Consider the following 27,269-nt stretch of genomic DNA (forward strand, 5'->3'; position numbering starts at 1 on the left):
TACAAATGGAATTAATAACAGTCACATTTTTTCTCACTACCATTCAGTTACAGTATATACGGGTCTCTGTTACAATACAGTAAACTGTGTCATTAAATATTTAATATCTTTATGCCTTTGTGCACTTTTCAGGGGATATTAATATCACGTACACAACATGGGATTTGATGCATCAGCTGAACAAGACTGATATCCTACCTGCAGAGCCAGGCCTAGACTACATTGCTGCATCTGGATCACTAATACTGAAGGATGGCCAGACAACTGCTGTCATTGATGTACCTATACTGGAGGTAAAATCTTTTCTCTTACAAAGTTTCTACCACACCACAACAACTATGTTTCTCATGTGTGTTTAAGTGTGTACAGGGGGGTCCCAAAACCTTTGCTTTATGACATTCACAAAAAGAGAAGAAAAACACAAATGATATGCCTTCTTTATATTAATTAGGTAGGAATACTATTTCAGCCATTAAATGGAGATACACAATAAAGGGATGATTAACCTCCCTGGCGGTATGATGATGTCAGATGTTTGATGCTGAAAGTGGTACAAATGTTTTGCATGAAAATGTGGTGTTTTATATTGTAGGCCTGTAATTCTTAGGAATAACTCTATTAAATCTGTCTAAACAAGAGTCTAGTAGACATCCCGGGTACGATAAAGTTTGAAACACAAAATTATAAATTATAATATAATAAATAACTAGAAATAATTATAACAAATAATAATATAATAATAATAAAAATTATTCAATAATGTAATCAAATCAAAAACACTGAAATTTGCAGAATTGTCGCCGCTGTCATTACTTTCAGTGTTTGATGACGAATTTCCCCAAAAATCGCTATCGCTCAATTCTGCAAGTGACTCTAATTTATTATAGCTGTTTTCTAGCTTACTTTTGACATAAAGGGACACTTTTTGGTTGCTATGGACAAGCTATAGTTTCCAGGCAGAAAAAAACATATTTATAATATAAAAGTGCATGCAGGACACTGGACAGACCACTAGGGACAAAGGGAATGTGTATTTATTGTATACGGTACTGTAATCTGTAAGATTACAATATACTGTATGTTTACTGTGTTTTTACTTTTTTTAATTTGATGCGGATATCCGCCCACGTGCGTTGTGACATCACAGGGAACGGAGCTCGGCGGCACTCGGGGTGTGAATCGAGCGAGGAGACAGCTCGCTCACACAGCGGGGAGACATCGCAGGATCCAGGGGACAAGGTAAGTAACTCCCTGCCTGGATACTGCGATGCGATCCCGAGTCTGGCTCGGGGTTACCGCTGTTAGTACTGAAATTCCACCCTGAGCCAGACGCCAGACTTGGGATTACCGCCAGGGAGGTTAAAGTCTTGTTTTTTTTTTAATAACAAAAATATTATAGTTACCTGCCCTGTGCGGTGGTTTTGCAAAGAACAGCCCAGATTCTCCCCTATTGGGTCTCCTGTCAGCACTCCTGGCCCCTCCCTCCTGCTGAGAGCAGCAACAGCAAGCAGCTTGTTATAGGGGTACCCGAGCCGAGCCGCAGGTCTATGTGTCCATCTAGACACTGAGCTGTGGCCCGGCCCCACTCCTACTCTCTCCTCATTGGCTCACTGACTTTAACTGACAACAGCGGGAGCCAATGGCACCTCACTGCTGTCTTAGCCAATGAGGAGGGGAATCCCGTGCAGCCAAGACTCTCCTGCAATATCGCTGGATCAAGATTTGGCTCAGGTAAGTATTAGGGTGGCTGAGGGGGGCTTCTACACACAGAAGGCTTTTTCTCTTAATGCATAGAATGCACTAAGATTACAAAAAAAACGTCTGCCTTTACAACTGCTTTAAATGAGTCTGAGCAGGTAGCTAAAATTGGACAGAAACAAAATGTGGGGTTTTCTTCTGTCCAAGATCTTGTTTACTTAAAATGCTAGTAAAGTCCCCCTTGTTTATTTGTGCCTACAGTTAAACCTATAATAGGGTTTGGGAGATATTTACAGTAACAGCTGGTGACATCACTGGCACATGCGCACTGCAGTCTCAATGGTGGTGTTGTCATGGCTCGGCCATTCAAACAGCTGAAGCCCCTGAACCTGGAAGGAAGACTGGGTAAAGATGCAAGCCCTATCAGTAGTGACAGCGCACCACTCTAGGGCCCCGTACACACGTCCGAGGAACTCGACGGGCAAAACTCATCGTTTTGCTCGTCGAGTTCTGTGTGAATCTGCCGAGGATCTCGGCGAGCCAACTTTCCTCATTGAACAACGAGGAAATAGAGAACATGTTCTCTTTTCGGCCCGACGAGTTCCTCGTCGGCTTCCTCGCTAAAAAGTGTACACACGACCGAGTTTCTCGGCAGAATCCAGCTCTGACCGAGTTTCTGGCTGAATTGTGCCGAGAAACTTGGTCGTGTGTACGGGGCCTAGGGCTTTGTTCTAAGGAAAGTCTTTCATAAAGTGCTATTATTCAATGCATACTACAGCTTTAATATCATATGTGTTGTACAGTATACTGTTGTGATAAATAAATGTGATAATATTCCAGAATTTTCTTTGTTTGTGAATGATTGTCCTACTTAATTAGGCCTCTTGGAATAAGACAGGGAAGTCAGCAGTGGCTGCCCCTATATTTCTCGTAACTAAACTTTACTTTTAATGTATATTTTCCTTTTTTTTTTTTTTTTTTTAATAATTTGTGGTTTATTAACAGGATGACATACCAGAACTTCAAGAGTACATTCTTGTGACACTAATATCAGTTGAACTATTGGTGAAGTTGCCAACCTCCTCCCCTCCACGCCTTGGTATTCCTGTGTTATCATGTATTAGATGTATACTAGCTCTAGAATGTTATATGTACACTGTGTATACATGTATTGTGACAGTACGAGACCCTGCCACTGTGAAAATTGATGTAGGAATGACACAGGGCTTCAGAGTGTTTATTGTAAAAAAGAAAACTGTGTTTACATTTTTCCCTGGGTATGAAAATCCCAGATCGGGGTCTTGATCTTGAAGGCTTCAAAGTGTCTTGGGTAGGATGAAGCCTTTCAGTGTTGTGTCCAGGTCTTACTGAAGACCTGCAGATTGTGTGAATGTACAGGTATGTGCACTTGTTATCAGCAAGGCTTTGGTAAAACTCAGAGCTCCAGCCAGGAGGGAGGTATGCTCCTATTTGAAGACAGGTGTGTGATCCTGTCTGAAGACAGAGGTGCTCTACTCAAGAGATAGAACTCCATGGTGGAGAGATTCCTTGTCCATTGGGGTAAAAGTGTTAAGGCAGCTACACAAGTCTGGAAGACTGAGATGCCCAGACAACTAGGGGAGTCCAGGAGACTGAGGGAATATGAAAATCTTAAAGGGGTGAGAAAGCCCAGGGTGCCAGGAGAACCCCTATTGAGGGGCCAGGAGTGGGCTTGAACAGAAGGGAGCGGTGAAGCTGAGTGAGCCAAGAGTAAGTTCTGAGAGCCAAGAGAGCTGTTGAGTCTGAGGCACCAGTGTAAAGTGCAGCTGTATTGCTGACGAGTGAACCAGGTGGCTTGGTATTTTAGTGAAGCTGTGTGAAACGGAAACCCCTGCGTGGACAAGTTATTATGGACTTTACTTTCATTGTGGATAATAAAAGTGGGCTGGCAAGCCTTAAACGAAGTTCAAACTGGCAGGGTCTCGCTTAAAAATTCTTCTACCACTGAGCTAACAATCCCCCATATCACAGTATGTTATCCTGTTTGTATTCATTAAATGTGAAAAACACAGAAACCTGTAGTTGAACAGAGAACTAAACTAGGTTTGAAATCCTTTTAGAAAGAATTAGCAATATGTTGTGTTCCTAAATCTTTAACTCTTGCTTCTGTTCTCATTTCCTTTCCTGCATGCTAATAGAATTAATCTATTACAGGATGAAAGGTAACATCAAATCTTCTACAGATAATTAACATTTTGGTATTATTATAATGTGAGCTAGATTTTAGGACCCTGGGTTTCAAGTATTGAAAATAGCTAGAAATCATCTGACACCTGTCATGATACTAGTGTATGGAGGAAACATCTCACCTTTCCTGTAATTATGGCTGTGTCTTCCATCTTTGTCCGTCTGTTACACAAGCTATACTATATAATTTTAACACAAATTTTCATTTAATAAGACACTGAAATATTTTTGTACATTCTTTAACAAACATTGATATCAAATAAAGGGTTTGTATATGTAAAATATAGATACACCTTGCTATTGAACCTCTGAGCTCTCAGGCAAGACAGTGAAATAAGGCAAGCCGTGACTCAGAGACCTACCTGAATAATATGCTTATAGGTCAAAGATATATTGCTCTATTTGGCAAAGCCAGGACCCTTACTGCTTTGTGCCCCAAAGCTTAAGAATTCAGACAATACTCTGGTCTTGTCATAAACTGTTTTGATAAGGCTGATATACTTCCAAGAACAGTTTACATGGAAAAAAAATAACATCTTATCCTGCTTTACTAGACTAATAAAATTGTCACATTACATTCTGACCACTTAATAAAGCTCATAAAACATAAATCTCATGTGTGATTCAAACTCCATGTCACAAACCCTATTAGCTAAATAAAAACAATTCTCCTTCTGAAGACTCTCTGTATTCTGTATAAGTTCATACTGTATATCTTCAGCTTCAATACTTTAAACCTAAACCCTAGCCTACACTTTTTTGTCAGGACACAAAATCATCTTGAATCAAAAGGGTTCTTTTTACAGAACCCGCTCAGTTACAGTAGCTTAGATTACCCAATTGTAATTTGTACTATACAGTGTACCTCATTCCATAAATAAAATTTAGTTTTCTTCTTACCTATCCCATGGATGCAACCGCCATATTTAATGAGTGCTCAGCTATTGTTCTTGAGTTCAGTAACACCTTAAAATACATGTTAATGCAAAATGTATTATTCAGTATGTCTGGTATCTTGCCTCACTTAATACAGTTATCCAAATAATTCTTATGTATCATTTGCAAAGTTAATTTCCTAGAGACACTGTGCATAACAGCACTTCCTGTTGCAGGCTGACAACACTAAGGCAGCCCATAGATGATTAATTTGTTTTCGTTCAACCTGTGGGTTGAATAAAAAAAATTACTTGATTCCCCCATCTACACATTCAGTGTGGATGAGGGAATCCTCCCGCTAAGCACTTGTATTCTGACAGTGGGGAGACTTCCTTTAAGGTGCTTAAAGTCCAACCAGAGTGATCCTATAGGTAGAGTGACTTCCGGATAACACCACCTTGCCCATACATGAATTGAAATTCAGCCGGTGTCTGCTGAATCAGATGACTTTTATCCATGTATGGATCACAGACACATTTATTTTATTATCTGCTTCAACTGTTATTCATTTTGTCACAGATGTTGAAGGGATGACTGCTCAGATCATTATTGATGCAAATGATGGAGTTCAAGGAGTTATAGAATGGCAGAGGACAAGGTTGGTATAACATATTCCTTAGCTTTTGCTTACCAGTTCTCAATCATTTAAATGTTGCAGAATTTAAAGGGTCTCTCCACCTTATTGGTAAATTAACATTTTATGTGCACCAAAAATATATATATATATTTTTTTCTTAGTATTGACTACCGCAGGGAAGGGTTAAGTAACTCTCCAACTGCAACACAGACAGAAATAGAAATGCTTCTCTTTAGTGGAGTGAAGTAGTTGCAGATTTTCCCCTTACTGTCTGGTGATACCACTGACAGGCAGTGAGGGTAAATCTCTCTAATGACGCCTATTTCTTGACATACACTTTACTTTAAAGGTGTTAGATAAAGATAGAATAAAATAAAGTGTTTTAAGTTGCATGTCATGTTCTCTCATACATATCCAGAGTTTTGAGCATACCTGTCACTAGTACCTACATAGAAAACTCACCTTTCTAGCAGAAACTGGGCACCACCCATGACCATTCTGTTGGTCATGAGACATACTTTCCCTACATGGAAAGTATTAAGTTTTCATGTTTTACTGTCAGAACTTTGAATCACAGTGGATTTATTTTTTCAGAAATCAATAAACATATGTTCTTTAATGCCAAAATAAAAACGGATGTCTAAAAGGTGGTTTGACTCAGAGGAACACACTAAAACATGAACACTTCCAAGGGAGTAAATACATTGTATAGGCACTGTAAACCTCATACAGGAAAGTGTAAAAAATAAACACAATAAATGTGCTTTGTGATTTTAATATGGATTGCCCCAGTTTTATATGTTGTCAAAGTGTAATTCTTATTTTTTTTTACAATGGCCTGTTTGCCTTTAGTAAATCAACCTGTATGGATTCTGATTTACTAAAGCAGTAGTGAATGTTCACTTTGCAAATGAATGTTCACTTTGCAAGGGAATTTTTACTTAGCTTAGCTAATCTCAAGCAAAAATCTATTTTGTTTTTAATTTTTCTTGCACGCAGTTGGGTATACTTTTCAAAGTGTATATTCACTAAGTGAAAATTTTCTTGCAAAGTAAAAATTCACTTCTCATTAAAAAATATAAAATTAGATGACTACATAAATTATCTTTCAAATTGCCAAATGTGATGCAAGTTCATTCGCACAATTATATGATCTTATTTACCTTCCAGCTATGAAGTCAATGAAACTCATGGTGTTTTAACATTGGTGGCTTATCGGAATAAGGGGACCTATGGTAATGTGTCGCTGTTCTTCTATGCACAGAACATTGGAGCCCAGTTGGGAATGGATTATAATGTTACATCAACGGTAAATATTTGCTGCTCAGATATTTTACAGTTTGAGTATGTGAAGCAAAGAGGAATCAATGAGCCAGTTCCAGCATACAGTACATTTGACTTTCATTCCTGCAACAGCTACAACTTTTAGTCCATGCCAAATGCAGACCTTAAATACCAAAGTCACGTTAAATAGAATCTGGCTAACATGTTGATGGTAGTTATGCTGATGTTAAATTCTTCCCACTCTATGTGGCTCTTTGTCACCAATATTTATTAGTATGTATTATGTGTTGTATAGTTTCTCTTCAGTTCTGCCTTATGCTGAGCTTTATGGGGTTGTTTCAATACATAGAAGATAACAGCCGGTATGTGGATCTCTGTAATGCTCTATTCTTTTTCTAGATTTTAAATTTTGCTGATGGAGAAAAATATAAATTTGTTGATGTAACAATTATTGATGATCATATCCCAGAAGGAGATGAAATGTTCCAACTTATACTTGCAAATCCTTCTCGTGGTCTTGAATTAGGCAATAATACAACAGGTAAGACAAAGGAAAAGTAATTTTTTGTTTTATATGGCTTTGTCTCTTTATTGTTAGGTCAGTAAGCTATTCATCTGAATTTTAAGTGATGACAAACATAGCAAGGCCTAGTAAATGGGGTTAAGGTTTTTTTAAATAAATAAATATAACAAACACATTACAAATTTTATTTAACCTACATTCAGGTCAGAAAAAGCCAGAACTCCAAATCTTTAGATCTGGATAGAGTGGGAAACATAGAGATCCTCTTTATCGTTGCATCCATTTTGGTCGGATTTCTGCTCACACTCCTCTTTTGGAAGAGCTCCTTTAAAAACATGTCAACACTTTTCAATATTCCAATTATATCTACAAAACAATCAACCTGTGTGTGGGAATTTATTAATTACATTCAAGTTATTTATTCAAATTTCTTATTAAATTAGGTTGAAAAAAGTCAGTTATTTATTAAACTAGCTTGTGTATTCTATCACTTTTTTATTTGAACCTTTCAAAGCTTAAATAATTAAAACAATGTAACGATGTTATTGAAAAGATAAAGGCAAGCAAAGGGGTGCATCCAGCCCCAGGGCCACTGGTTTGCTTTATTGCCTTATTTATGCTTTGTTTTCACAGCTTCTGTCACAATCCTGGCCAGTGATGATGGTCATGGAGTTATATCATTTAATAACAGCGATCACTTCTTCTTGCGGGAGCCCACAGCAATGTACCTGATGGAAAGTGTTGCAGTGTTTTATATTATCAGAGAACCGCCACAAGGGATATTTGGGACTGTCAGTGTCCAGTATCTCATCACTGGAGAAAATGGTTCTGATGCATCTGGTGACCTAACCCCAGTAGAAGGTTATGTTGTACTGGAGGAAGGAGAGAGGTTTAAGGTAATGTTAATGTTAAAAAATGCTTCCAGTCACACTGTGCATTACTCTAATAATTTTTAGTATTTTAAATTTGCTCCTCCTGAAATAAATAGAAAAACAGATAATAATTCTGAAAAATTGAGGTTCCCTCATTTTTTTCACTATCGTGTTATGTGCATCATGTCAATGGCACATAGGTCTCTTTGACAGACCTAACCAGGACAGGGGCTTTTGTAGGGGACTGCAAGGTAGCCTCTTGCCTACTGACTATGGGTTCTGCCTTTTGAGGGGGCTCTATTCTTTGGGAGGTGCGTGCCTGGGGCACCTTTGGAGTGGTTTTGCTTTGGATTCGGGTCCATGTCTCCCTGAAACACACAGACTCTGGGCACCTAGGGCCTGGACACAGATTTGGGGCCTCTGTGCCCAAACCAGCAATGACTGCTTCAACCCCTTCCTAGACTCAGTGGGCCATATTCTGAGTAAAGTTACGATGGAGTATCTCAGGATACTCCATTGTATCTCTCTTTTTTGGCCAGTGTATCTATGCGAGTGATTCTTAGAATCATTTTTGCATAGATACACTGAAGATCTGACATGTGTAAGTCACTTACACTGTCGGATCTTAAATGTAATTACTCCGCCGGCCGCTAGGTAGCGTTTACGTTCAGGTCTCATTTGTTTATGCAAATGAGCCTGATACGCCGATTCCCGAACGAATTCCCGTCGCGTAACCGTCGTTTGCGTAGGCGTAAGGTTACCCCTGCTATATGAGGGGTAACCTTACGCCAGTCCCACGTAGGCCATGTTAAGTATGGCGTCGGGTCCGCGTCGTGTTTTCCCGTCGGGTACTTCGTTTTACTGAGTCGTTCTTGAATACGACTTTATGTCAATGACGCACACGTCGGCGTCATTGACGTTTTACGCCGAGAACTGGAGCATGCGCAGTTCGTTAGAATCGGGGGCGCGCTTAATTTAAATAGAAGCCGCCCCCTTGGAGATACGCGGGGATACGCCGGGCCAAATACACTCAGCCGCCCCAAACTACGGAGCAAGTGTTTGGGGAATACAGCACTTGCTCCTGTAGGTTGGGGCGGCGGAGTGTAAATGGCTTACGCGCCGCCCACCGGAATTATACGAGAATATGGCCCAGAGACTCTAGGCAGAGGATTATATTCAGCTTAAAACAACCCGATGCTGAGGTCTCCTGCTGCTATGTGATCTGTTTTTCTCTCATTGTATAACTCTCTCTTGAGTGCCTTCTAGGTGTGAATTCCCATTGTAATTGGAGTCACCTATTGTTTCTGTCTGTCTGCTAATCCTCTTGGGGGTGTGATTTAATATTGTGTCCACTTTACCTCATTACCAAACCATTGTGGTATGTTTATGTGTTTATGTTAATTCGTTTACTCTTTAATTAGATCACTGTTAGCTGTTAATTGGATTGGTGTTTGAAGTTTGCATTGTGGTGACTCCCTTTTTTGAAGTGTATAAAAACCTGTATTCCTGTTCAAGAAACAATAATTCCTTTGTTTTTATCTCAACATCTTGTCTGTGTACGATGCTTGTGGTAAAGTGCTGGTGGTCTGCTGGAAGGGTTTGGAGGGCAGGAGGCACTGTTTGGTGAAGGCACCCAGGCAGAGTGCCAGCCAGTTCGCTACAGTCTTCTATATTTTATATATCAAAACACTAGAATTAACCAATAGACAGTGAAATAGATTCCCTAGTATTGTCATTAAATCAGAATCAGATAGGGGCACAGAATATGCATTTTAAATGTGTAAAGTTAATAATTAGCTTTGGCACTTCCTGTACAAATACACGATAAAATGTGGTCAATCCTATTGGATTTCCCAGGTTTCTGGTTTGAATGGCTTCTACAAACAGTGTGACATAACAATAACTAAAGATGGTCTTACCTGACAAAGACACACAACATTATATTGTCACATTGAAGATTTTTTTTAAACACCAAGGTCCTTGAAAAAGTATGAAAACCTATGGGATAAATGCATTTGTCAATAAAGGGTGGAGTCATCGTTTGCAGTCAGATGAGACCAGCAATTGGTTTGGAGGTACCCCACTCTTTTAAATGGACACACAGGGGTTTGTTTAGTAAAACTGGTTTAGCTGTGCATGAAAACCAATCAGCTTTAAAAAAAAATTGTCAAAGCTTAATTGAACAAACTGAAATTAGAAGCTAATTTGCTACCATGCACGGCTGCGCCTGATTTATTTTGCACTCTCCAGTTTTGGTAAATCAACCCCATAGTTTGTTCACAGACAGATGGACAGAGTATGTAAAAACCAGATATTTGTATTTGTTCAATTGAATAGCACACTTGTTTTAGGGAATATGGGATGCTGATTGCTTGGTTCTAATACCAGTTATTGTTGTCTTGACAGACTTTGGAAATTACTGCAGTTCTGGATGAAGAACCAGAGATGGATGAACATTTTACCATCACATTGTTTAATCCTACTGGGGGAGCTAGGTTGGGCACAAAACTGCAGACTTCAATAACTGTGCTGCAGAATCAGGCTCCACAAGGACTCTTCAGCATTTTCCCCACACATAACAGGTAACACTAAAGGGCACAAACAGTTATGAGTTATATTGACAATATGCATCATCATAGTTTATCCTTTTCGCTCTATATGGAAAAGTCCTGGAAGTTGCACATCTCTGCAAAACTCCGTAAGAAAGGGTATCACAGCTCCAGACTAGGCTCCAACCAGGCCATGCCCCAACACCTTTCACTCCACCCACGGAGCTTAGTCATGGGGAACTGCGGCACCTGTAATTTAGTTTGGGTCACCTTTCACTCTGTAGTTTACATTTAAAAAAAAATTCCTTTGTCAGCATTGCACTGTAAATTAGGCGTTACAATACTCTGTACTAGGTAGGGTCAAGAAAGCTACATATCCTAATGTGTACAATAGGTATGCTTAGTAGATAATTAGAATATAGGATATCTAAGGCTGGCTCCACATTATACAATTTCCTTGTACAATTTTCCATTAGATTTACAAAAACCATACAGAAGACTACATCCTAAGATCCGACAGTGTAAAACTATTACACCTGCCGGATCTTAGGAATATCTATGCGTAACTGATTCTATGAATCAGCCGCATAGATAGAAACAGGGATACGACGGCGTATCAGTAGATACGCCTGTGTATCCCTTTTGTGGATCTGGCCCTTAGTGACTGTATACCTTCAAGACATATCTGTGTAAATCTGACTCTGATTGCTTCAGGAGTAGGATATCCCCTTATTGACAGTACTCAAATGTATATGGAATATGGAATAACTGAACTGAGCTCATCTGGACCAGAAAAATTGCCTGTGTATTCTACGTTATCCATTAGGCCCTGTACACACAATCAGTCCAAACTGATGAAAACGGACTGAAGTTCAGTTTCATCAGTCCAAACCTACCGTGTGCATGGCCCATCAGACTTTTGTCCTTCAGACCAAAGTTTTAAAACTTGCTTTAAAATCGGACTGATGGACTGAAGACCGATCGGTCAAAACCGATGGTTAGTACGCAAAAGCATTGGTTCAAAACCCGCGCATGCTCAGAATAAAGTCAAAGCATGCTTGGAAGCATTGAACTCTGTTTTTTTTAGCACGGCGTTGTGTTTTACATCACCGCGTTGGACTCGATCGGATTTTGAATTGATGGTGTGTAGGCACATCAGACCATCAGACCATCAGTCCTTCAGTCCATCAGACTTCAGCCTTCAGTCCATTTTCATCAGTTTGGACTGATCGTGTGTACAAGGCCTTAGTATTACCTAGGGAAGTAGCTAGGCTTGGGCACAATATTGTGACTGTTGTTGGGCGCATCCAGGAGTAATCTTTCTTTTTTTTTTTTTTTTATAAGGAAGGGCATAAAAGTGATAACCTTTATTTTATTGATTTCAAAAGCTTGTCTTTTACAAAAATAATCCTGTTGTTCTTTGTTTTTAAGAACTGACAATAATTAGCTTCATGTTTGTCTTTTTGGGAGCTTAGAACGGGCTCTGTGACAGTCGAAGAGAACAATGTGACAGTCTATCTGAGAGTGTCTCGTAGCAATGGACTAAATATGTCTGTCAGTGTGGAGTGGGAGACCATATATGGAACAGCCTTTGGCATAAGTAAGACGTTATTGTTTTGATTCTTCACCAGTTAAAGGATCCTTTGCATCTACAATACTGAGTTATTAAGCCCACATTAAAATGCTTTATATTAATCAGCTGTCCATTCACTCTGAATAAGAGAGCTCTTTACAGGTGCTCAGTGATTTTGGTGCCTTATGCACATAATTTAAAGCATACATAAACCCAAAATATATATTTTATATATTTTGACTTGCCATTCCTTAGATGTAGTGGCTGCATTCATTTTCACTTTTCAGGCTAAGATTAACCTTTTCAGTGTGTTCAGGAAACAACCATTGATTTTGTCAGAAATGCAATGTTTGCTTCCTGTGAGCTTAAATTAAAGCACAAAAAACTTTATCTTAACATTTATTACCTAACCTTATTTTGTAAACTACTAGTCCCATTATTCCAACATGTTTTTTGGATGAAAAAAGACATACAGACATATTTACAGTTCAGCCTGTGTGACAGCAATTGTGTGTCCCCCATATGTGATGGGAAATAAAACATAAAGTGACATGGGGTCTGTTCTTCCCAGGATTTCCCAGTTAAAATAAAAAAAGGCCTGAAAAAAACACAAATGCAGTTGCCCCATTTAAAGACTACAGTATATAATTACATTTGGGGATTTGGGGTTTATATACACATTAAGCACCAGAAATAATAGTGTATGTTTTGTAAGTACACTTTTTTTCAGTTTCAATGATACCATTTACATTACATTCTTTTTGAAAAATATCCCCATTATCATTTCAGAGGGACCCCATAGTGTTTTATCTGTTCTGCAAGGCTTCTTGAATGTGTCAGCTAGCACCTGGTGTTTTTTCTCCCATGATGGTACACAGTATGGTGTACTGACTGCACATCCCACTTCCACAATTTATGAGTGGCGTGGGGTACTAGTACCTATCCAGGTATGTTGCTATACAAGTCAAAGTGGAGATAATGGGAGAAATTATATATCAGTCAATTAAAATTATGGTCACATTGTTCTTTCTTTCACAGGATTTGACAATAGAAAACCCTTGGCATTGTGTGGCCTTTACAGTAAATGACTCTTCGTACATTGTTATTGCCAGTCAATTCTCTAATAACACAGTGTATACCTTCACAAAGGATGGATTATCACTGGTAATGTACTTGTTGAAAACAGATAGTTATTACTTGTATTCATGTATGTGTTACATAATTACATAGGCTGAAAAAAAAGACACTTGTCCATTTAGTTTAGCCAAAAGACAAAAATAAATTAAAAACCTGCATGCTTAGAATCATAAACATGCAGCTGATTCAGGGTAAAGCAAAAAAAAAAAAGTTTGATCAAGTTTGCTCTGAGGCCTCGTACACACGACCGTTTTCCTCGACAGAATCCATCAAGAAACTTGGTGGCAGAGCTTTTTTGCCGAGGAAAACGGTCGTGTGTATGTTTTTCATCGAGAAAACTGTCGTGGAACTCGATGAGAAAAAAAGTCTCAATTTCTTTGTCGTGTTCCTCGTCGGGCTGGTTTTCGACGAGAAACACGTTCGTGTGTATGCTTAGAAACCCGCACATGCTCATAAGGGTGACGCCAGTGGAATCAAACTTCCCCTTTATAGTGCCGTAGTACGTGTTTTACGTCACCGCGTTTCAGAACAACGAGATTTGGTCTTGACAGTGTGTACGCAAAGAAAGCTTGTCAAGATTCTCGACAAGCCTAACAAGGAACTCGTCGAGGAAAACGATGTTTCATTTACGACGAGTTCCCCGATCGTGTGTACGAGGCCTTACAGTGGATCAAAAAACCTTCCTGATCTACTAAGGAATTCCTAAATCAACATTTTACAATGTTATTTCTTATAAATATTAATAGCCAGCAATATTGTGTGCTATATTGTGTGAATTTATAACACACTCATACTTTTTTTATTTTTTACTGAAGTACCTATTTGGTAATATGTATGCATGTAGGTGGGGTGCAGCGTGGTGCAGAGGCAATAACATACCTAGACCAAGTGCAATGAAAGAACTTGTATTGAAATAATGGAAAGCCAGTTTAAAATAAACCCAGTGGGAAAACAGGAAAACTAGGAAAACTCACAGGTCCAACAGCGTTTATTTAGAGAGCATGTTTTAACCTATTGGGAGGTACAGAATAAGGCCTGGCTGTCCCATGCTCAAGCAGGAAAAGGAAAAGTTATGAGCCCTATGCTTTCCCTGCCACTATTTCTGTCCCTATCAGATGGGTCACCTGTCCCTACTCTAACTGCTTGCAAAATGCGTGGCAAATCTGGTAGCTAGGGTCTTAAATAAGCTATGTCTGACCCAAGATGGCTGCTAGAGTCCCATGGAGCAGCAGCATCCAATTGGATAGCTTCTCCAGTGACCCAGAGAAACCATAGAGGAACTATGTTACTTTTGACCTCCTCTACAAATGCAATGCACTGGGGAAGAAGTGGCTGCAGTGGAGAAAGTAGACTGCACCTGCTTACATGCATATCAGAGTCCATCTTAAAAGCCTTAGAGGTTAACCTTATTTGTTGTCATTTCAGAGACAGACCTTATTAGTCCCAGGAACAAGCACTGCCAAACATTTCTCAGTTGGAGATCATGACCATTATTTGATCATTGGAAGCTATACAAGTACTTCTCAGGTGGGTATTGTCAACTCTGAATTGTGATTGAATTAGAGTGCCAGTGTGGGTTTAAGTTTAAAATCCATGAAAGGAAAGATTGGCAAATTGTGTTTTTTTTTTCAAAATTACAGTTGAATATATGTGTATGATAGTTGTCTATAATATGAATTTAAAAATATAACATAGAGAAAAGCGAACCGCTGCTCCAGGTGTGTCCAATACCTCAATTGGAACCAAGTAGGAGTGCTAGCCCCGACCCGTCTCCATGAAAACTTGAGAAAAGAAGAAATGGCTGCACATCCACAGGTTCCAAAGCAAAATGCCTTTTATTAAAAACGATCAGGATACATCAGGGACACCAGGTATTAGTCACGTAGATGCGTCTCATACATCTGACCTGTGCTTAATCATTACCAATGATGGTAATGGTAATGATTAAGCACAGTTCAGATGTGTGAAACGTGTCTTCGTGACTAATACGTGGTGTCCCTGGTGTATCCTGGTCATTTTCAATAAAAGGCATTATGTTTTGGAACCCTTGGATGTGCAGCCATTTCTTCTTTTCTCAAAAACATAACATGATTTGAAATGGACCATGTTAACCTCCCTGGCAGTATGATTCTGTCTGGAATTACGTACCAAAAGCGGTACAATTATTTTGCAAGGAAATTTGGAGTTTTATACTGTAGGCCTGTAATTTTTAGAAATAACTCACTTAAATCTGACCAAGCAAGAGTCTTGTAGGCATCCCGGGTATGATTTTTTTTTAAAACAAAATTATAAATTATAATATAATAAATAATTATAAATAATTATAACAAATAATAATATAATTATAATAAAAATTATTCAATAATGTAATCAACTCAAAATCACTGAAATTTGCTCAGTTGCAGAATTGTCGCTGTCATTATTATTTTTTTTTATTACGAATTTCCCCACAAATCGCTATCGCACATTTCTGCAAGTGATTATAATTTATTATCGCTGTTTTCTAGCTGATCTAAAACCATTTTTGACATAAAGGGACACTTTTGGACAATCTACAGTTTTTAGGCAGAAAGAACATTTTTTATTATATAAAAGTACATGTAGGGCACTGGGCAGACCACTAGGGACAAGGGGGGTGTGTATTTTTTACATACAGTACTGTAATCTATAAGATTACAGTATACTGTATGTAATGTGTTTGTTTACTTTTTTGAATTTGGTGCCGTTCTCCGCCCCTGTGCGTCGTAACGTCGCAGGGAACGGAGATCGGCGGCACACGGGGAGACTGTGAATCGAGCGAGGAGGTCCCGCTCGCTCACACAGCGGGGTGGCATCGCTGGATCCAGGGACAAGGTAAGTAACTTGCCTGTGGATCCAGCGAGAAGGTAAGCCGCGCCGCTGCACACTCTGCACGTCCACCCCGAGCGTGACTCGGGGATACCGATCCTAACATGGAAAACCAACCCCGAGTCACGCTCGGGTTTACCGCCAAGGGGGTTAATGGGTTTTCTACAAAATACGGTCGTTATTTTACTGAACGTATTTCTTAGTGATCTTCTATAGTTTGGTATTATGATATGGATTTTTGAAGTTTACCTCTAACTCATCCTAAACCTTTGTTTGAGTATTTTTATTAATTTTTGAATAGTAAATAGCTTTGGCAAAAATATAACTGAAGGAAAATAAAAATGTGTTACTTTGGGGTTGATTTACTAAAGGTAAATACACGGTGCACTTTGCAAAGTGCAGTTGCACTCTGCAAGAGCAGTTGTTCCACAGCTAGGTAAATAAACAGAAGCTATGCTGACTTCCATCATCCAATCATGTGCAAGCAAAAAATCCTTTTTGTTTTCCTTGCATGTGATTAGGTACTCTTTGGTGCCAAGTCAGCAGGTGACCAGACAGTCTGGGGCTAAAGAGGTAAGTCAATGCATAAAGTGACATTTGAAACAGAGCAGAAAGCAAGAGAAAATGTCTCCAGCTTAAAGGAACACTAAAGGCAGAATTTTTTTTTTTTTTAAATAACAAACATGTTATACTTACCTCCACTGTGCAGCTCGTTTTGCACAGAGTGGCCCCAAATCCTGTCTTCTGGGGTCCCTTGGCGGCTGTCTCGGCTCCTCCTCGCAAAAGCTTTCTACCTTCATGCGAGCGAGCGAGCATGGTGGAAAGCTTTTGCGAGCGCGCTTCCGTGATACAGCGGCGGCCATAGCCGCCGACTGTATCACTCGGCCCGGCCCCCCGGCGCACCGCGTCATCTGCTGTGATTGACAGCAGCGCCAGCCAATGGCTGCGCTGCTATCAATCCGCCCAGTCTAGCCAATCAACGGCCAGGCTGGGAACTGAACAGGATGACAAGCACGCGCCCGCGACTTTCGAACAGTGAGGTAAGTAAAACGGGGGCTCGGGGGGGGGGGGGGGGCGATGCTGTCAGATGTTTTTTTACCTTAATGCATAGGTATTTTACCTTTACAACCCCCTTAAGGGAGATACTCTTAGACAGCTGTCACTGCATCAGGTGTCCCCAATGAAACACCTATTCTGCTCTGATAATTTTGGATGCTTTCCCACTTTCAGTTCTAGTGGCAGTGGTCAGAGCATAGCTAGAGAGTGAGACTCCCCAACCTGATGGAGGCTTTAATCCCTCAGAAATTTGTATTTGAATTTAGATAAACTTAATGGGTCATTCACTCCACTGAGCTACAGTGACACTCATGTGACAAGCGTTGGTGCACTGCAGTATCATTCATTGTAAACAACATTCCAATGCACCTTCACTATGCACCTGCTTGGTAATGCACTTATGTGCATTGGGGTCTGCTGTTCTAGAGATTGTTGGTGCATTAGGCAGCCCAACAGACCTAACTGGTGAATGGGCTCTAAAAGACATAAAAGCTTTTAATAATTAAATAACTGTTTCACTGTCGCAATAAAATAATGATCACACACACACCTATGTAAACATTTTGATGAGAAGATACTGTAAGACAAAGGGGTTGATTTACTAAAAGGCAAAAAAACTGTGCACTTTGCATAGGACAGTTGCACTCTGCAAGTAGTGTTGCTCCAAAGCTTAGTAAATGAGGTAAAGCAGACTTGCCTACACACCATCGGTTAAAAATCCGATCGTGACCAACGCGGTGATGTAAAACACAACGACTTGCTGAGAAAAATTAAGTTCAATGCTTCCGAGCATGCGTCGACTTGATTCTGAGCATGCGTGGATTTTTGACCGATGGATTTCCCCACAGATGATCGTTTTTTTCTATTGGTTTTCTAACCATAAGAAAAATTTAAAACAGGTTCTATTTTTTTTCACCGATGGGGCCCACACACAATCGGTTCATCTGATGAAAACGGTCCATCGGTCCGTTTTCATCAGACGAACCGATCATGTGTACAGGGCATAAGGGGAACATAGAAGAAACAGGGAGGGGTCTAGCTAGGATTGAACTAACCAGCACTAAACAGGAGACGAGGACAGAGGGAGAAGCCAAATCACGTACAGTAGTAGACAAGTTGTAGTGGTCCAAAATCACTAATAAATGTCGGCATACTAAGAACAATAATACAATGCAATTAATTACAACCTATAAAAAATACATGAAATTGAGGCAGAACCCTTCCTGTTCTGTCCACAGAACAAGAACAGAAGGGAAATCCCTCTATATGGACATTCATGGCTAACAAAAATGGACAGTAGTTTCAACCCTTCCCTAGTCAATCAAAATTAAAAAAAATTGTTGCCTTTAAATATATTTTATATTGGTATTTTTTTCAGATGAATCCGTATTTTATTTGAATACTGGTGGGTTTCATTTTCTGCTGTCGTCTCAGCTCTGTGTTATTTTAAAGAGTGAAATTTCATGCTGTGATTTGACTTTTACATATAAAACACCATGAAAAACAATACTGCAATGCACATGTAGAAAATGCAGCTGATCTGTGCATTTAATAAGAAAAAACACCCTTTTAAAACCTAAAATATTAAATAAAACCCAGTAATGAAAATACCACATACATTACAATTTAATGAATTGATCCTAGTGATTGGTAATTTGAACTTTATTAGAAAGAATTTAATCAGTACATGATTGTAATCAAAGTTGTTGGAATAAATGTTGAAAACAATAGATTTTTGTATAACAGATTGGCAAAATGTATTTTTAACCAGATTTTTATTATTATGTGAATTAGGTGTTTAAATTGAGCAGTGGTATGTTTGTGTTGCATCAAAACTTCCCAGTCCAAGGAGTTGCATGGCTGTCAGTGTTCCCTCGGGGAGGATCTATCTACATGGTCTTGTGCCTTGGAGCTTCTGACCACAGTTCTCTAATGTACTCATGGTCCAATAACAAATTTGAAAATCCACAAGATATTGCAGTCACTGGAACTACTAGAGTGGATTCCTTAGTTTCTGGTGCCGACATCTACATTGTATTTTTTCAAGGTATGAATATTTTTAAATAACTCTCATGAATAACTACATTATTAGTAACAGGGTTTCAATCCCTCTTTCATAATAAAACACATGTAGCTAACATGTATTTCCCATGTACTTTGTTTTTATAAAATAAAATAAAACAGGAGTAGGTCCTACAGCAGAGTTGTGCAAAGGGGTTGTCTTTATGCCATCACAAAAAAGGGACAAAGACAGAAAATGTGGGTTATTTTTGTTAGTTTATTTTAAACTGTGTTTGATTTTTTTCCTTTTAGTCTTCATTCCATTCTCAGTTCCTTAATTTCTAGTTGCTCTTTTTTAAAGTAGTCATTGAACAACACTAGACAAGAAAGGGGTAAAAAAAATGAAAATTATTTGTAAACCCTTTTCCATCTATTGATTACAGCCCAAAAATAAAGTAAATCAAGCACACACCTGTGACGTTAATGGCTTCCTTTGTACTTTCTTCCTATATAATTTGCAATTTTTTTATAAAAAAAATGAAATTTCATTGCAGACATTCTCTAGAAGATAAGACTTCATCGTGACTTTCCGAGATTCTTGGAACACTTTTAGATTAGCTTTATCGCCCAAAGCCCTAAATGTACCCTAGAAAGTAATTGTGTGTTCGACTCCTGTGATTTTTGTTTCAAAATTCTTAAAATATGTATTAAATTCAACATATTATGTCATTTAAAGTGGCGTTCAGTAAGGCTCCTCCAGCACTGCTCATTTTTGTTTAAAGCGGAAGTAAACCGCTGGGTGTTTTTTTTTTTTTTTAAACCTGAAAGTCAAAGTTATAATGTGCTAGCATGCATTGCATACTAGCACATTATGTTAAAATTACCTGAAAAATTAAGGCACTTTCATCTTCACCCGTCTCTTCCTTCCGAGTTCGCAGACTCCGGCTAAGTGAGTGGCCGGAGCTGCGATGACATCACTCCCGTGCATGCGTGAGGAAGCTGCTGTTTTCAGCACAGGACTCTGAAGGAACAGCCCGGGTAGCGGTTCCTTCAGAGCGCATTCGCGGGTGACATCACCAGTTGCACGTACAGTAAATGTCTCCTATACGGTGCACGTTTATGAGATATTTAAAGTACCTATAGGTAAGCCTTATTATAGGCTTACTTATAGGTAAAAATCATACATGGGAGTTTACTCCCACTTTAATATATCATTAAAAGACTATTTTACTTACCTTATCTCTCATCCTACAAGTTTTTCTCCAATTTGTGTGACTTGTCCCCAAAACCATTTTGCCTGGCCGCTGCTTCAGTCATAGGCACTCTGCCTTCATCCCGTACAATGCAGGACCAGCAGTCCTATGTGAAAACACTGAGGGCTTGCCCACAACACAAGACATTGAGGAAAAGAGGGGAGCTGCCAGGGAAGGGAAGAATACTCTAGACAAAAACAAGCATTTTGCCTTTGTAAGGGGAGCCCTACTGCAAAGGTAACCTTAGGCTTTCTCTGGAAATTAGCTTTAAGGCTATTGAAATACAACCACCAGAGCTGCATGCCATTTAACAATGTAGTACTACAATGAAAAAAGCATAGAAGTTCCTCTAAGCTGGCCATAGATAGATCAAGATTTGTCTGGTTCAGCAAGGACCGGATGAATTTCAGTCAGTCTGTGGCCATCCCTGTTTGACAGCATTCAAAAGTTAGATCAACTTTTGCCGAGTAGATAAGCTGGAAAACGTTTGTCAATCAGCAGCTACAGCCACTGAATAGAGTATTCTGACAATGTTGGGTCCCGCTGTCAAAATACAATATCCCAGGAGGGAGATTCCTTCATTCACCTTGTTTGTGTGGATGGTGAAAGCCAGCTTTGAAGTATCTTTCAGATTGCAGTTGATTTGAGATAAATGTTGTAAACTCTCCGCCTTTTTATAGCCAAGATATCCCTGAAAGTGCACAAAAACACAACAATAAAGCTTAGAAGTATGTTAATCACCATGGGAGGTCCAAAAGGTAAAATTATTAAACCCTCTTTATTGAAAGTCGCGTTTGGAGCACGACATGCTAGTACAAACTAGCAAACAGCTTAAAGTTCTGCGTTTGGGAAATACATCATATGCGCATGCACATGTAAGCACAGGTGCAAGAAAGAAAGAAAAGTCTGTATGTATGAGCTCTAAATCTCATAGCAACATAGCATCAAGAACACTTCCATCACTTAAGTAAACTTACGGCTGCACGGGCAAGTAGATGCAGATGCAGCGGCTGCACAGACATAGCCACATGTCAAAATCTGACAAGTGTGCAGGAGCCGATGCACATTGTCTGTGTTCAGGGCCACGTATCTGTTCCTGCACTCCTGTCCGATTTTGACATGTGGCTGTGTCTGTGCAGCCCCTGCTTCTGCATCCACTTCCATAAGGTGCCCGCACACAGCTTAGCGCGGGTGGACGTGTGGAAACAAACACCTCATGCACACAGTACAGATGCCAGCGCCTGTCTGAATGAAGCCTTGTTGAATAGAGTCAGCTGATTATGTTCTATGTCTTAGCAATTGTGAGCTTATCAAAATATATTTTGTCCATGAAGGAGATTTTAAATTTTCTAGTTAATGTAACTGATTTACAGTATGATAAAAGCTGTTTGCATTATCTTGCAGGAGAAAATGAATCCATTGTTATTTTCCTATGGGAGTCAGGACAGACATGGATGAAGAAAATACAGACCATCCCTTTCAGGGCTGCACATATGGTTCATGCTTTTATGCCCCCTTCAGGGTTGGGTACGTATTTGTCTGTTTCAAATGCACTTCTCATAGTATACAGCTACATATCTATAAACACACTGGGACCACTTGTAGCCCTCTTTTGAGGGGGGGTTATGGGGAATGATAATCCCCAAACAGGATAGTGTGCTAAACCTGTTGGTAAGTAAAAGAACCAGCACCTTCACTAAGTGCAAGAGTGGGTTTGATAAGAAAGTTGGCAGTGTTACCACCCTGGGAAATTAAACAGTGATGTAATCAAAGTCATTGGGAGCAGAGGAACTAATACAAGCAGCATACAGTATACTATTAACCATAAATATATAGATTCACACCAGTAAAGAAATAATACAAATCTTTATATAAAAAAGAGATGAATAATAGTACATATATTTATATATAAATGTACAAACAGGTATTATCTACAAAGGGCTCAACAAGTGTCCTGGAGGAATTGCGCACATATACCCGCGTATATATAGTTATTAAAAAGATACCCCCAGATTAATATTGCAGCTAAGTTCAGCTGCAGGGGCCCCTGAAGATGATCATGATGCAGTGTCTGTCTTTATAGTGTGGCACTGGAACTAAGGGCCAGATTCACAAAAGAGATACGACGGCGTATCTCCTGATACGCTGTCGTATCTCTGTTTTAGGGTCTCCCTAACTATGCGACTGATTCATAGCCCATGTTAAAGTATGGCCGTCGTTCCCGCGTCGAATTTTAAAAAAAAAATTCTTGCGTAAGACGTCCGGGAATACTAAAGTACGCTACGCACGTCGCCGTTCGAAAAAATGACGTCACTTTGCGCAAAGCACAGCGGGAATTTCAAAATGGAGCATGCGCAGTAGATCCGGCGCGGGAGCGTGCCTAATTTAAATGGCACATGCCCCTTTGAATTACGCTGGCTTACGCCGGAGACCGCCGGCGTAAGTTTTCTCGCAAGTGCTTTGAGAATCAGGCACTTGCGATGAAAACTTGCGGCGGTGTAATGTATCTACGATACGTTACGCCGCCGCGATTCTACGTGAATCTGGCCCTAAGAGTCAGCCTATCTGCTATGCATCGCAGTCTCTTGTCGTTTTCAATCTGTTATGCAACCAGACCTTTAACTACCAGAAGTGGCCATCAAATGCCTAAACGGGCTCCAGCATATGCTGGTTATAAAGCTCTGGGCTAAAACTAGCTAGAATCCCAGACCAGAAAGGTTGAGTAAAATAACAGGAGCTGCATATAAACCAGTGGCGGTGCATCCATAAAGGGCGCAGGAGCGCCGCCTCCTCTATCCTGCACCGCTCTATCACCATAGATAGATTCAGAAATTCTGGGCATTCGCTGTTCACTCAGCTGTGTGTTAGCATACAATATAGAGAGAGAATTTATACTCAATTGTCATAGTAAAGCACAGAACTGTATTAAATCTATTATGATGTTAAAGATGTTGTAAACCTCCATTTGCAAGTTGTACCTATAAGTATGCCTAAAATAAGGCTTACCTATAGGTACTGTTAATATCTCCTAAACATGCGCCGTTTAGGAGGTATTTTTTTTTTTTTTTTCACAAGAAAACCGTTTAGGAGATATTTACTTTGTACTGCGTAAAAGATATCATCGGTGCATGTGCTGTGAAGAAACTCCCCCTGGGCCGTTTTTTCAGTAGCGAATGCCGTGGCTGGCAGCTCCCACGCGCATGTGTGGGAATGCCGTTACGCGGTATCGGACAATCACAGAGCCGGAATACTCTGCCCTGGAAACATAGAAATGGGCTTCAATAAATAGCCTACAATAGAGAATGAAAGATAATGCTGATTAATACAGGAAGTCTGATGCAATTTGACAACTCTCACCATATCTACAGTACATATTATAGTATACTTTAATGTTTTGTTTTTTAATTATATGAATAAGGTTGCCAAAGGTTACAGCATATCATTACCACTTACTGACTGGTTGCTAGAATGCCGCCTGCCGCAGATATTTACATATGATTGCCGCCGAATTTACATATGAATGCTCCAGTTATTTACATATGAATGATGTTTTTTTACATGTAAACACAGGCTCATCCATACACAACAATAGGGCATAGCTAGGCAGCATTAGTAGCAGCACTTCACACCTGATATATCAGGACACATCACAAGACTAAATCTTCAAGGGACAGGGTATTTAAACTGGGATATTTGGCAAGTATGAGGCAGCTGCTTTGGGCCTCACAACAATTCACGGCCGAGGGCAGCTTCCCCTTTTGCCCTGCCTTAAGGACGGCCCTGTGAACATTTATATGAACAAATTAAAAGAACTGTTTTATGAAGTGTATTTTTTTTAACTATTGTTCCTTTTCCTTGTTGCAGCTCATCTATCAGTTTCTGGTGGTAATGGATCAGAATTGTATCGCATGAACTTTGAAAATGGACAGTTCTCCTCTTTGCTAACGGCTCCTTCCTCTAAGCAGCTGATCTTCACCACAATGATATCACTAAATGTATCCAAAACAGTCATTGCACTGGCAGGAGATTTCAACTCTCAAATCTATGAGCTAACATCAGTCTCCAATCAGTCGGATTTCATACCCAGGTAAATGCTAACTGTTGTAAAAGCATACTAGTTACTTCAGGGCCACAATCAGGGCAGTTTAGTGCATTACCGCTATGGGGAGCCTGTCAGGATGGAGCGGAGAAGGTTAAAGTCAATGGCAAACCAGATTAGCAGGACAGAATGGCTGTTAGAATATAAATACTTTTTTAGGTAGCAATAAAATGAATGTAATTTATTATGTCATCTGACTGTTAGGTCATCAGGAAAAGATTCTAGTATCTTTTTAACACAGTAAGAAGGTGACACACTTAATTGTCAGTGATCTTGTAGCCAAAGTGAAATTTCCAGTTTAATAGGAAAATTAAGGTACAGTGCTTTAAAAAAAATATTTATACCCCCACATTTTGTCATTGTAACCAAAAACGTTAATGTATTTTTTGGGATTTTATGTGACCAACACAAATTTGCACATAATTGTTAATGGTTTTAATTTTTTTTTACAAATAAATATAAAAAAAACGTGGCGTGCATTTGTATTCAGCCCCATTTACTCTGATACCCCTAACTAAAATCTAGTGGAACCAATTGCCTTCAAAACTCACCTAATTAGTAAATAGAGTCCACCTGTGTGTAATTTAATCTCAGTATAAATGCAGAACATTCTGTGAAGACCTCAGAGGTTTGTTAGAGAATCTTGGTGAACAAACAGCATTGTGAATGCCAAGGAACACATCAGACAGGTTAGGGATAAAGTTATGGAGAAGTCTAAAGCAGGGTTAGGTTATAAAAAAAATATTCCAAGCTTTGAACATCTCACGGAGCACTGTTCAATCCATCATCTGAAAATGGAAAGAGTATGTCACAACTGAAAACCATGAAAAAAAAAGACATGACCGTCCACCTAAACTGACAGGCCGGGCAAAGAGAGCATTAATCAGAGAAGCAGCCAAGAGGCCCATGGTAACTCAGATGGGAGAATCTGTCCAAAGGACAACTATTAGTCGTGCACTCCACAAATCTGGCCTTTATAGAAGAGTGGCAAGAAGAAAGCCCTTGTTGAAATAAAGCCATAAGAAGTTCGGTTTGCAGTTTGCGAGAAGCCATGTGGAAGAAGGCCGTCAGATGAGAGCAAAATTGAACTTTTTGACCTAAGAGCAAAACTAACACTGCACATTACCCTGAACAGACCATCCCCACCGTGAAACATGGTGGTGGCAGTATCTTGTGGGGAATGCTTTTCTTCAGCAGGGACAGGGAAGTTGGTCAGAGTTGATGGGAAGATGGATGTAGCCAAATACAGGGCAATCTTGGAAGAAAACCTGTTAGAGTCTGCAATAGACTTAAGCCTGGGGCAGAGGTTCACTTTCCAGCAGGACAATGACTCTAAACACGCAGCCAAAGGTACAATGGAATGGTTTCGATCAAAGCACTCACCTGACAGCAAACAACTTTGTATTCTGTGGCTGGTGGTACATTAGGCATTGTAACAGCACTGGTGAACGGAGTGAACCACAACTGGGGTTAGCAAGGAATTCAATGTGATTCTCTATGCTACAACTCAGTATTAGGCCCCAGCCCTCACAACAGGAGTTTGGGGGATCTATACATCATCTCTGTGTCACATAAAGAAAGGCGTTGAGCTACTTAGCATTTAAAATTAGTTCAAGGTCAATATCCCAATACACCACTACATGCAGGTGATTATCAGTAAGGGACCCCAGGCGTCACTCCTAGCAACAGGAGTTTGGGGGTTCTCTACATCATATCAACCTTAGCATGTAGAGATGTATTTAGGCCACTAGGGGAGATGCTATGGAATAGCATCAACCCCTAGCATAGAAAAGTTAGAGCGAACATGTTCAACAATTAGGACAAGGCCTATAAGTATTTTATACTTCTGTAGTATACTTCAAGCACATAGTAAATTGTATTTGTAGTAACAAGTATTAATTGCATACGAGAGATAGTGTAGCTCAGGTACTTTGAGGATACATGTATAATACACAAGTTGTACTGGCAACTAACAGAAAGGTATGAGAGGCAATATAGCTCAGGTACTTTGAGAGTACATATAGTATTAGCAGTAACAAGTATTAATTGCATATGAGAGGCAATATAGCTCAGGTACTTTGAGAGTACATATAGTATTAGTAGTAACAATTATTAATTGTATATGAGAGGCAATTAAGCTCAGGTACTTTGAGAGTACATATAGTATTTGTAGTAACAAGTATTAATTGCGTATAAGAGGCAATATAGCTCAGGTACTTTGAGAGTACATTTAGTATTAGTAGTAACAATTATTAATTGTATATGAGAGGCAAATAAGCTCAGGTACTTTGAGAGTACATATAGTATTTGTAGTAACAAGTATTAATTGCATATGAGAGGCAATATGGCTCAGGTACTTTGAGAGTACATATAGCCGGCGTCATCGTTTTTTTACGATCGAACATTTGGGCCACGGAAGCCTGCCTTTTTGCAGAAAAACGTGAGGACGGCATGATGGAAGGTGGAGTGGAGGACAATTGTGAGCATAGAGGGGAAGGAGAAGGAGAAGAGGCTGGACGGTGAGAGCCTGGAGTGGGGCTTTGTGGGTTCTGATGGCGTTGTTCCCACTGGGCTCGGTGATGGGAGGCCAGGTGCCTTCTTAAGGCGGTCGTCTCTAGGTGAGTGTTGGGCTTAACGC

The 27,269-nt window shown here is 39.7% G+C and overlaps 1 protein-coding gene across 1 annotated transcript in view; it reads left to right on the top strand.

Moving 5' to 3' along the window:
* The window catches only part of ADGRV1 (adhesion G protein-coupled receptor V1), a 576,045-nt gene that overhangs the window by 188,903 nt on the left and 359,873 nt on the right, over positions 1-27,269 (top strand). Inside the window, exons 39-52 of the mRNA XM_040342090.1 lie at positions 133-293; positions 2,704-2,797; positions 5,380-5,458; positions 6,608-6,746; positions 7,121-7,262; positions 7,878-8,140; positions 10,523-10,698; positions 12,141-12,265; positions 13,028-13,185; positions 13,277-13,402; positions 14,801-14,902; positions 19,073-19,325; positions 21,937-22,059; positions 24,397-24,619. Of these exons, the coding sequence (XP_040198024.1) occupies positions 133-293; positions 2,704-2,797; positions 5,380-5,458; positions 6,608-6,746; positions 7,121-7,262; positions 7,878-8,140; positions 10,523-10,698; positions 12,141-12,265; positions 13,028-13,185; positions 13,277-13,402; positions 14,801-14,902; positions 19,073-19,325; positions 21,937-22,059; positions 24,397-24,619 (2,164 nt within the window). The remainder of the gene's footprint in view (positions 1-132; positions 294-2,703; positions 2,798-5,379; positions 5,459-6,607; positions 6,747-7,120; positions 7,263-7,877; positions 8,141-10,522; positions 10,699-12,140; positions 12,266-13,027; positions 13,186-13,276; positions 13,403-14,800; positions 14,903-19,072; positions 19,326-21,936; positions 22,060-24,396; positions 24,620-27,269) is intronic.

Source organism: Rana temporaria, chromosome 1 (genome assembly GCF_905171775.1).
Source record: "Rana temporaria chromosome 1, aRanTem1.1, whole genome shotgun sequence".
In the NCBI taxonomy this organism is placed as follows: Eukaryota; Metazoa; Chordata; class Amphibia; order Anura; family Ranidae; genus Rana; species Rana temporaria.